The sequence below is a fragment of the Nyctereutes procyonoides genome, unplaced genomic scaffold (genome assembly GCF_905146905.1).
Source record: "Nyctereutes procyonoides isolate TBG_1078 unplaced genomic scaffold, NYPRO_anot_genome, whole genome shotgun sequence".
In the NCBI taxonomy this organism is placed as follows: domain Eukaryota; kingdom Metazoa; phylum Chordata; class Mammalia; order Carnivora; family Canidae; genus Nyctereutes; species Nyctereutes procyonoides.
The window spans coordinates 20282181-20293845 of record NW_026575043.1 but is presented as its reverse complement, the minus strand read 5'-3'; the positions used below and the strand labels follow the sequence as shown (position 1 = coordinate 20293845).

Below are 11665 nucleotides of genomic sequence, written 5' to 3'. Positions count from 1 at the left end.
CCTCTAGAAAAGATCTCTGCTTTTTATTTATTTAAAAAAATTAAACTTCCTCTTTCTCTTCTTGAAGTAAACAGAATTTCGAAAAGGTGGCAAAGTGACCTAGTCGAAGAGGGCCTGCTTGAAGACCGTAGGCCGTCGACCCGCTTGCCAACAGGTGCATCCGTCCTCTGGCATCCTGGGTCCCTACAGGTAATCAACCGCGGGGCACCTGGGCCAAGAAAGGAGGCTTGGGGCAGGAAACAAAACGACACCCCCATTTCAAACAATAACTTTTATTTTATACTTCTCTATACTTTGTAGCAAATCTTTTTTTGCTGAATTTAATTTATAATAAACTTTTTAAATTACATCTCTCTCTTTTTTTTAAAATCAAGGCTCTTTTATGTCAAAATCTTTTTTTTAACTATATTTTAGATTAACATTTAACATCCCCCCCTCCCTTGTGATCTATACCGTTGGATATTCAGGTATTACTGTATGTGTAACAGCTAAAAGAAGAGGGGAAATAAAGGCAGTGGACTTGGAAAGATGTATCGACAACAGCAGGTAAAGCTTAACCTCTCAGTGACTTTAGCAGCGATTCTTCTGGAAGCCTTTACCTAGACACCCGAGATTTCCTCAATCCCTTCCCTCTCTCCCTCCTATCCTTAAACCACAAAGCCAACAATCTGTCCTTTCACTTTCCTCGAGGAGAAATGTGCAGTGGAAATGATCAAAACAAGATACTGTGGAAGAAAGACGTGAGCGTGAGTTGTTCACCATATGCTTCCCTCGTGGACATCTCTCTTGAATTCATTCCCCTGGCCTTCTCCTCTCCTCTCTTTCTTATTAGGAGGAGCCCATCATTTGTCATGTATTCACATGATTAATATAGTAGGTGGCCCAGGGCCGTTCCTGAGATTCTTGTGCCAAAAAAAAAAAAAGATTAAAATTAAAATTAAAAAAAATGGGGGTGGGTTTGCCGTTTTCTTATTTTTGAGTGAAGACGGACTAAAGCTGAGGTCCGATTTTGGCTGTGCTTGCTTGCTCACTGATTGGTAACATTTGGCAAATGAAACACAAGGAACCCAACGAAATCAAAAAGGAGAATCAGGATTTCCCACAATCCTATATGAGTGTTTTCAGCATCACAGAGAATCACAACGTCCCCAAAGAACGAATGGATCTTCCTCTCGATTTCCGGGAGCATGGAGTGGGTGGGTGGGCGCACGGGGGGAGCCGGCCCCGCGCTCAGAAGGAAAGCCAAGTCGCTAAAGCTGCCGAGAGAGACACCAGGAGCAGAGGGAGCGCCGGGAGCAGGGACCCCGCCGCCCCGTTGCCGCTGCCGCAGAGTTCGAATAAGCTGCCTTGGATGTTGAGGTTTTTGGATTCTTTTCTCAGTTTATCCCACATATCTTTCGCCCCTTCCTGGCAATCCGTAAGGGCTGTGACCGTGCAGCTGTGGAAATCCTCCCAGTATCTGGCGAGGAATAGAACAAAACGGGAGCAGGTTGACTTTGGGGGCGCGGGGAGGACCCGGGCCTGCGCCCCTGCGCCCCTGCGCCCCCGCGCCTCCCCCCACCCCGCGGCCTCTGCAAACCCCTCCGGGCGCCACCTCCCACCTCCCCTCCACCGCCGCGACCTAGCGCGGCTCTCCCCACACCTCGGCCCACCCTGCAAGCCACCCTCGGAGGGCAGAGGCCGCCCCGGCGGGGACCCAGCAGCCGGGAGCCGGGCCGCACCCGCTGCGCCGCGCTGGCACCTCGGCCTGCGCAAACAGATTGCTCCTCCTCCTCGGGGAAAGCTAGGAAAACAGTGCTAAGCCTTGCAAGCTGCCGCCCATTAATGCCTCTTAGCTTGCAAGATGGGTTACTTGCTCAGAGCGCGGCCCTCCCCGCCTGGCTTCTCAGATCTCCTCCCCCTGGTCCCTTCCGTGTGCCACCCCCCTCCTGGCTGCGGTACCCCCCTCGCCTTCCCCCGCACTCTCCCTCCTCCCTTCCTTTTGTTTCCTGTTCATCCTTTCCCCTTCCCTTCTTTGTCTTCCTCCTTTTCCCTCCCCTCGGTTTTCCTCTGTTCGGCTCCTCACTTCCCCTTCCTCCTCCTCTCCCCCCTCCTCTGCGGCCCTCCGTGGCCCTGGCCTTGCTCTGCACAGTCCCCCCGGCTCAGTCGGTCCGGAGACTCCCGCCTGCCTGTCCCCGCCCCGAGTCGGTCGGTGAGTGTCGGTGCCCTGGGGTCAGCTCTGCAGCCACCACCTGCTCGGGCCTGTCTCCGTGCGCCCGGCCCCTCCTCTTCTCCCTCTCCAAGGTCTTCCGTGGGCTGAGACCCCAGGAAGCCCCCCCCACCCCCCAGGGCCTTCCCGGTGTAGTAGGCAGCCCCCCAGTCCGCGACTCCGGTGGGTGCGGCGTTGGTGCCCAAGGGCTGCCAGCCTTCCAGGGCTCCCGCTCCCCGCCTCTGCCCGGAGCCCCGCGCCTTCCTCCTCAGCCTCTTCCAACCCCCCTGAGCTCAGCTCCTAGCCCCGCCCCCACAACCTTCAACCAACCTGTCCTTTTTTATTGTCCCCCTTTCTTCCGAAAACCCAAAATAGATCCCGAGACTAAATATAATTCCAACTCGTGATCGATTCCCGGGGCGCTGTCTCCTTTCGGCACTGGGTCGATCTGTGCGTCTAGCTAACTCCGGGCTGGCTCCCTTCACCCGGGCCTTTAGCGCCAGGTCACCAGCGACCGCCCTCCGGGCAGTGTCGTGGTGCTTTCTCTTACCTCTCCCTGCTGCTCGCTAGCCTGGACTGTAAGAGCGTTGAAGGCAAGCGCCGAGTTTGATTTATCCTGGTTTCCACTCCCACCCCATCTTCTGGCTGATAGCAAAGACAGAAATGCTTGTTGGATTGCCTTGAGCTCCAGCTGGTTTCTAACCACCTTTGCGAGTCTCTAATTTATGAGGCCTGGGGAGCCTGAGCACAGGGCTCCCGGGTTCCTCAATTTATAATAAATAGCAAGATTTAGAGACACTAAGAGGTGGAGGGACACCCCTCTGCAGTCATTGCACCTCCCAAAGGATATCTAAATCTCTCCATCATTTAGGCATGCCCAGATGGGGACAGGACCCTCCTGGAAGAGGAATAGAGTGGAAAAGAGCAGATATGGAACTGAGGGGGGGGGGTTTCTTCAGCAGAGTGTTGAGCACTAATGAAGTGGGAGCCCAGACCCAGCAGTGGCCTGCAGCCTTTGGGGAGCGGGGAGGAGGAGTCCTCCTCACTTCCATCCTCCAGGACCAAGTCCTGCTAAAAAAAAAAAAAAATTAAAATAACTTGGAATAGCTGAATTTTGACAAATGATAGAAAATTTGGACTGATCTACAACTAACCTTTTGTCAAGTGTTAGAGAGGCTTGCCTATCATCAGACATTTGGAATAAAGTAGGTGGGTGTGCAATCCAGATCCAGCCTTTTGTCCCTTTTCTGATAGGAAGGTACCAGTTACTTAGCTGCCCTAGCTTTTGGTGGATACCAGGGTATTTAGGACGGGGTCTGGAAAAATCGACCCCCATTTATTTACTCATCATTTAAACAAATCAACATCCCCTCCCCAGGACTTAGGGCAGGAACAGGGACTTCACTGTAAAGAAATGATGGTGCAGAAAATCATTTCTTCAACGTATGGGGAACAAGGAACACCTCTTCCTTGGCTCTTTGGTAAGGGCCATTCCTGGGTGAGGGGTGGGAATTACAGGTCTTTTTGAAAAATAAAGTAAAATAAAACGTGTGTATGTGTGTGTGTTGCAGAAGCTGGAGGCACTCCTAAGGTCTGTAGCAGCTAAAATGTCATTAGTCTACCACAGTAGGGCTCTAAGCTAGTTACTTCCTTTGCCAGTGGGAGCAGTGCTTTCCAGCCAAGCTCTGGGAAAAGCCACAGGACCTGGCCATAAACTTCTTCTTAGCCCTTAGCTGCCCTGGCCTGGGGATACCAAGTGGAAGCAGAGAGGAAGGCGGGGGCGGCAAGGAGAGTGGCTATCCTAAACCTCCAATCTGCCACAAGCCCAGCAGGTTGGTCACCGGATGCTCAGGACATAACTTTTCTTGGGCCAAACCATTAGCACAAAACAAAATATTCTTTCAGCCTCTCTCTTAGAAAGAGAAAGAGGGACCCGCATTCCCTTGCCTGCACCCAATTGTTCTTGGTGTGTAGTGGAAGGGGGTTTTATCAGGGGAAATGGACAAAAAAACAAGGGGAGTGACTTTTCCTTTATGCAAACCTAGTATTTCCTAAGACACTCCTTGAACCCAAACCAACTGTTCTTCGGAGAGCACCCAGCAGTCCAATAGTTCACGTAGGAAAAAAAAAAAAAAAATGAAGACTGCCTCCAAGTCGAGCAAGGAAGTGGAGCAGCTGTCTCTGGCCCCTGGCTCCGGGTTCCAGGTCCAGGCGTTGAGCTCCCGTGCCTGGGTGCGGGTGAGGCTGCGCAGGACTGGGCCTGGCCCCCGCGGGGGAGGATCTTCCTCTGCCCAGCTCAGGCCACAGGATCCTCCTGGGCAGTGCAGGCCCTGGCCAAAGCCGGAGGGCGAGAGCCCAAAGCCCAGCAGGCTCGGATTCGCGCTGGCGGGGACTTCAGAGCGCAGGCCCGCCGGCCAGCCCTCTCTGACCTCAGCAGCGCCCCCCAGACAAAAACCTAGCAGGCCAAAGAGGACACTTACGTGCACACGGTCTTGATGTTCGTCTTGTCGTCCAGACCCTGCGGGTAGTTGGCCATGCTGTCGCCCAGCTTGAGCAAACAGTCCGAAAAGCCCTTAAAGACCGCATCGCACTTGCCCGCTGCTCTCACGGCCTGTACCAGGTACGCTGCGGGGAGGAGGGGACACCGGTCAGCAGCGTCGTCGCGACCCTGCCTGCCCTGCAGCGCTGCGCGGGGCCCCAGGGTTAGAGGTGAATGAGAGCTGGGGCCCGAGAATCACTGACCCGCCTCCCACTACCGTCGGGTGACGACTGTCCGCGGGTGAGAGGGTGCGGGAGGGGGAGGCGAGTCCATCCCTTTCCTGCAGCTCCCTCCCGCATCTCGCTCAGCATCTTTTTCTGTTTCCATCGCCCCCTCTTCTCACCTCCCCCGTCTCTTTTATTTCTCTCTTTCTCCTCACTCCCTCCTTCGTTTCCCAACACTTCCCCAGCAAGCCCGTCCTGGCTCTCGCAGCGCAATCTTTGCATTTCGGAGGTGACGGGGGTGGGTGTAACGACAGCAGAGTGCGGGGGCGCGGAAGGGGTGCGGGGGCGGCAGAGCTTGCGGCCGCGCAGCTGGACCGCAGGCCCCGTCGTGCCAGAAAGCCTCGGGCCGGGGCTTGGTGGGTGCTCAGCCAACACTGCTGAATTGAATACATTAATAAAGTCTCTGGAAGCCGGCAGCAGCCACCGACGCGGGTTGTTTCATTATAAAGCTGATTGCCTCCCGCGGAGTGGGATTGCCCTCCGAGGGAGACTGGCACGCGCCCTCCCCACCTCCACCCTACCCCCCCCCCTCCTGGAGAAAGAGCAGCCTCTGTGTCCGGAGACTTGGCTGGGGGTGATGAGTTGGTCTGGGCAGTCCGGGCCGGGCGGGGAGTCTCGGCTGTGTTTGCTCGGGCGACCCCGGGTTACCTCCGCGGGGGGCCGTATCCTCACGGCCACATCCTCTGTCCGCGTCTCAGCTCCCCGCACACCCGGAGAAACCAAAGTCCCCAAACGGCCTGCGGCGGGTGGGACGCATTCTTTCCAGGCCCCAACCCTGCAGGGCGCAGGTGGCAGTCGCCCCGGGGCTCTGCGCTTCCAGCTCCAGGTTTCCTCCAGGGGGTGAGGCAGGGGGTGGGGTGGGGTGGGGGTGGGTTAGCGGCCGCCACCGCGGGGAGGAGGGGCGCGGGAGGAGGGAGGTAACCCCAGCCGCACCGAAGTCCTCGCTCCTGGCCTCCAGGCGGCCAAACCCCACGGCGCCGGACTGCCGCTGCCAAGGCCATTTCTGTCCATCCCAAGGCCAACCCAACAGACTAAACGCTCCGTGGCGCTCCGCCAAAAGCAGGCTGGGGGCCGGGAGGGGCGCAGGAACCGCTGATCCGAGCCGTTGGGGCTACAGGGGAGCAAAGGGTTGGGGCCTCCAGTGCCCGGGACCCCGAGCGCCCGCTCCCTCCTGGGCAGTGTTCTGGCCGCCACGGCCTGTGTGTGAATGTCTCCAAGGAGGACTAGACACCTCGCTGCCCCCGCCACCCCGCAGCCGCTGGTCCCCAGAGCCGGGCCAGAACCAGACCGAGAGGGAAGGTGACCGAACCTGCAGCAGCCTCCGGGAGCTCCGCGTTTGCAAATTGCTGCAGGAAGAGAGCTAGGCGGGCCTTGCGCTTTCTAATCCGGAACGGGAAGCTCTGGGGAAGGGACTGAGGTTAACTTCGACCTCGGCTCCAGCAGATACGTAAACCTTCACGAATCTCCCTCCCCACCCCAACTATGAAAAGCCCTTGCAACTGCAACGTAGAATAGAACATTGAGATAGAATAAGCCAATCTTTGTTCTACTAGGATGCGGTCACAACGAAACGAATCCCACACGTCCTCCTCTGTAATGCAAGCCACAAATGCAGCTTTGCAGCCCCAGAACCAAGGAAAATACAGTCCATCCTCCCGTCCCCCACCCAGCGCCCCGTCTCACCTTACCCTTTATTTCCACCCCTAAAACTCAGGGGCGAGAAAGTAGCCTTTAAGATGCACGGACAATATTTTGAAGGGGGGACCTGGGGCTCGATGGGGGCGGGAAGCGCTCCCGTCACGGTTTCTTTGCGGGAGCTGCTGGAGGAGAAGACCCTCCACACCGCGCATGTGTGAGTGTGTGCGTGTGTAAAATAAGAAGTCGTGAAAAAAAAATTTTTTTTTTGCAACTATAACTGCTTCGTCTCTAGTTGGCTGTGGGAGGACTGTAGCTTGCGCGCGGGACGTGTTTGGAGGCTCGTGCCTCCGAGCAGGTCACACAGCCCATGCGACCCTGGCTGTCCTCCCTGAGCGCGGCTTCCGCGGGGCTCAGGCGGGCGACCTGGGCTCCTTTCCTGTCCTCCCTGGTGTCCTCGTCTTGTGCCCTTTCCATCCGTTCATTCATTCGTTCAACCTCTCATTCATTTCAAACTTCCTCCCGCGTGTCTTCATTTCTGTTCGGCACCCTCTCCGTCTCCCCGTCCCTTCCCAACCCCCCACTTTTGTTGCCAAATGTCAATGATTTGGGACAGCTCCCAGCCATGAATTAAAGATTGAGGCTCTGGTACGGGAAAGGGCAGACATTCGGAAACAAACATGCTCCATTTCAATTCCACAGCCAACAAATGGTCATTTGCCGGCCGAGGTTAATGTGTTCCAAGCATATCCCGCATGCACAATCGCTCTTTTTTTTTTTTTTTACCCCCTCCTAAGTAAGGTTATTTCCCTCCAGGAAACAGAGCCCCAAATCTGCTCCGATTAAAATCCCTATATTAAAGATAACTGCTGTCTCCTGCTCTCTAAAAATTTGCAGGCTAATTGCAAAATGCCCCATTCACTTATTCCCCACATTTAAGGAATTTGCTGCAATTAGAATTTTTAAATTTTATTGAATCTCTTTGCACTGAGGTCAAAGATTCAAAAGAACCAGATTCAAAATATCAAATCATTTCCTAGATTTAAGGGAAAATACCAACATCCTGCACACAGTCTAAAATCCCTATAATGCCCATGCAAAAAAAATATGCATACACAAAATCATGTCAACTACATTTAAAAACCACTGCAAAAGAATCCATTTTAATGTATAGATAAGTCCAAACCCTATTTCCTCCACATTTCTCCTGGGGAAAATATTATGCATTTCCTGCTGCCCCATTCCTTAAAGCATCCTGCTACCCAAATACTGCAAGGGTTTGTCTGTAAAGAATGCTACAGCCTGAAATGATAGGAGGCAACAATTCCCTCGGTCTCCAGAAAACCCGTTTGAAGAGTTTCTATTTTTTCTCTTGTCCATTCTATTAATAATCTACTTCACTATCACTTTTAGGTCAGGTTAATTAATGCTCCAACCTGCATCGCAGAAGTGGGGTTTCTAGCGCTGCCTTCCTTCCATCACGAATTCCTCATTCTGGATGGAAAAAATGTGAACTTTTAAAAGCCCCAAAACAGTGTAACTAGGACTCAACATTCCTTAACAGAAAATGGGGACTAAACAAATCGGTCATAATTAACCCCAAACAAACAAAAATAACAACCCCCCCATGTGACATATTGCAAACACTTCTTAACCCTTTCCTATATATAAAATTTGCATACCTATGTGGCTTTCCACATAGGACAAATATTCATAGAAAATTATATCCATGTCTATTTGGCTATATTCAACCTCCTCAATGATAAACATATTAAAAGATGTAGTCTGAGGTTCCCTATCATTCTCATTTTGCCCCCGAGCCGGGTCTGCGGTGCCCGGTGCAAACGCTGCAGCTAGAATATGGGGGGTAGGGGGGCGGGTGAATGACAAAGTTCTAAATGCAGCAGTCTGAGCCCCGAAATATCTTTGCTTTCTGCACATAAACTTTCCATTCTAGCTGCCTAGCCATCTTGTTCCTGCATTCACCTTTCGACCCTTCAAAATAATACCTTGCAGCATCGCAGGGGCCAATGCATTGCCCCAGAGCGCAGGAAACCTGGTCTACCCCGAGAAAGGGAAGCAAAAATGGACGTGCGCTTTGGGGTTTGGGGGGAGGTGTGCAAAAACCAGGGGAAAAGCCCCCTCCTGAAAACGGCCAGCTGCATACATTTCCTGGCGAACGTTTGGAGTCTCTCTCTCTCTCTCTGTCTCTCCTTTTTTTTTTTTTTTTTAAAGAAAAGCCATCCCGGGACGCACGAGTCCCTAAGAGCCGATGCCCCCACCTTGGGGGCTTGCCGGCTTCTCCGCACCCCCGGAGCAGCCGCGGGCCAGTCGGTCCCCCTGGGCGCCGCGGGCCGGCCCGGCTGCCGCCTGCCACCAGCCGCAAGCCCGGCCCGGCGGCCACTTACCTATTTGCACCGCGAGGATCAGTGAAATATATCTGCCGTTCAACTTAAGTCCCATCCTACGTTTAGTCAAACCATTTGCGACCGCAGACCTTTAAATAGTTAGTTTAGAGAACGCGGGGGAAAGCTGAAAAATAGGCATTGCCAACAAGTTCCAAGAGCGACGGAGACTTTATGCACGGGGAAGGCAGAGGGAGGAGAGAAAGAGAGGGAGCGAGGAAGAGAGAGAGAAAGAGAGAGAGAGAGAGAGAGGCTCAGAGAGAGAGGGGGGAAGAGCTGGGAATGGTTCACTCCATTAGGAGGGGGCGGAGGAAGTACAGCCTCACGCCCACGAGCAGGCCTGACGTGGGGGATGACACGGAATGATTTTTTTTTTTTAAATAAAGACACCTTGGTAGAGAATCGCCATTTATAGTCATCAGGAGCTGGAATTAATCAGATATCTCCAATTAATGTGCGGTCCAAACGAATTCTCGCCTCCCGGGGGTGACCAGTTCCCGGTCCCCGCGGTCACCCCCGCCTCCTCGCTGCTCGCGCGGGGGGGGGGGGCCCAACCCCGCCTCCTCCCTGCGCGGAACGGGGGCTCCCTCTCCCCTCCCCGCCTGGAGCCGGGGAGTCCTGGCGCGCCCACTCGGTTGTTGCAAGTTGCTTCCCCCTCCTCCATCGGCTCCACGGAGAATCCAGCCCCTCTCCGTACGGTGCAGTGGGATTTAAACGGGCCAGATTGGGAGAGGGGAAACAGCTAAAGCAGCTCTATTAACTGCACACCCCCGCTCAGCCTCCTGCCCCCCTGCACTTGCCTCCCCTCTTTCTCGCCAGAGCCTCGGCTGAGCTCTGGGCGCAGCCTAGGGCGCGTGAGCACACACTCACGCACACACCCGCGCACGCCCGCCACCGAGCGCCCCCGTGCCCGCCTGCTCGCAGCGCAGCGCACGGGAGCGCGCGCACACGCCCAGGCCCCGGGGGTTTGGTCCGCGCGCTTGGGCCCCCCCCCCAAATCCCCGTTTTCGCTTGCCCTCCGTGAATTTCGCCACTTCTGACGCCGCAGGGGGCGAGACCCAAGACACAGCGGCACCTGTTCTGGGGGACCCGAGAGCACGGAGAAATGAGCCCCTCTGCAAAGAGGATTGTCCGGATACTAGAGATGCGCTAACTCTCAGAGCTTTAGGAAATTTCCTAGGCCGTTGATAGTATGCGGGGCTCTTTCTGATTCATGATGCGCCTCTTGGGGTTATTTGCTGAGCCCCCCACACACGTACACACACGCACACACGCACATCACGTACGCACACCCGCATCCACATACACCTGCACTGTCTTTGGATGCGCGGGCACAGACCCTGTGTAGACGCAGCCTACTCTGCAACGGAGTGCTGCAGCTGCGTGTGTGCTCCGTGCAAGGTGCTAACGACGACAGCTTGCGTTAAGAATGAAAAAAAAACAAAAAAAAACAAAAAACAAAAACAGGGCTACTTTCCTTTCTAAAGGGCGTCAGGCTTTGGTTTCCTTCCCTTCTGCACGAAAAGATGACTAGATCCGTTTTTTTGTTGTTGTTGTTTTTGTGTTTTTAAATTATCTAAAAAAGGGAACGGTCAACTTTAAGTCCCCGAAGAGAGAAAACAAAACAACAACAAAAAAAAAAAAAAAAAAGAAAGAAAGAAAAGAAAAAAGAAAAAAAAAGAAAAAGAAAACGACCCTCCCACCCCACCAATCTTTCAAAAACTACACGCGAAAAATATCAAGATATTAAATAGGCAGTAGAAATGCAAACGGGTGAAGGAGCTATCGAATCAAATGGACTTCTTCGGGCTGCGTGCCATCTGCGCTCCCATCTCCGGGTCCCCAACACTCTCTCAGCCATTTGGAGAGTCAAAGTCAGAGAAAGGGGCAAAAAAAAAAAAAAAAAAAAAAAAGACGGGTGGGACGTGCGGTGGAGAGCGCGGGGACTGACTGCAGCACTTCGGGATGCGGAGCCTTTGCACAGGGCGGCCGCTTCCCCGCGCCCCGCGGGAGCCGCAGGCTGCGAGGTGGGGGCGCGGCCCCGGGGCGGGGGCGGTGCCTCGGAGCTCCACCCGGTGACGTCACCGGCCGGCGGGTGGGGTGGCTGGGGGCCCGCCTCTGCAGCGTCCAGGAGCTCGGTGGCAGCCCCGGTGTCCCCTTTCCCGGTGCTCAGAGGCTCCTGGAAGGGCCCACAGCGTAGGCAGGCAGGGGGCGGGGCGGGGGCCGGTGGCGAGAGGAGGGTGTCCCTCGGGCCCGCCCCCGACACCCTCCAATGGCAAGGCGGGAGGTTGGTCCGAGGGGCGGGGCCTCGAGGAAGCGGCGACTGGCCCCGCCTCCAGACACGCCCACGACCCGCCCACGGCCCGCCACAGCTCGCCCCGCCCCTCGGGGTCCCGCGCGCCCTGCAGGGCCCGGTCGTCTGCTCCCCCGCCTGCTCGGAGCTGAGACTTCTGCAAAGACCCAGCTGGGGTCGGTGTCAGATTTTTGCTCTTAACCTCCTTGCCTCCCTCCTGAGCACCCACCCACTTCGGATCTTCCAAAAGCTCGTTTTCTGAGGATGCCCTGGGGTTCATCCGCCGTCATCCCGACCTCGGGGCGGTGGGGGTGTGGGAGGAGAGACTGCGGGGTGCGGGCGCGCGTGCGCACAGCCGCCCTACTGGGGCTCCCCGGGAGG

The 11665-nt window shown here is 55.2% G+C and overlaps 1 protein-coding gene across 1 annotated transcript; it reads right to left on the bottom strand.

Moving 5' to 3' along the window:
* Positions 1 to 258: 258 nt before the first annotated feature.
* Positions 259 to 9201, bottom strand: NRN1 (neuritin 1). Its single transcript, XM_055322957.1, has 3 exons — positions 8995 to 9201; positions 4669 to 4813; positions 259 to 1459 (listed from the first exon to the last, which is right to left on the bottom strand). The coding sequence occupies exons 1-3, from the start codon at positions 9047 to 9049 to the stop codon at positions 1231 to 1233; spliced, it is 429 nt and encodes a 142-aa protein (XP_055178932.1). The 5' UTR covers positions 9050 to 9201; the 3' UTR covers positions 259 to 1230.
* Positions 9202 to 11665: the final 2464 nt, after the last annotated feature.

What these genes read in the sequence shown, in the direction of transcription:
- NRN1 (XM_055322957.1), bottom strand. Translation starts at nt 9,049, where the DNA reads ATGGGACTTAAGTTGAACGGCAGATATATTTCACTGATCCTCGCGGTG. An exon ending in GATCCTCGCGGTGCAAATAG is followed by an intron (nt 4,814 to 8,994) that starts GTAAGTGGCCGC and finishes TCCTCCCCGCAG; the next exon opens with CGTACCTGGTACAGGCCGTG. An exon ending in AACATCAAGACCGTGTGCAC is followed by an intron (nt 1,460 to 4,668) that starts GTAAGTGTCCTC and finishes ATTCCTCGCCAG; the next exon opens with ATACTGGGAGGATTTCCACA.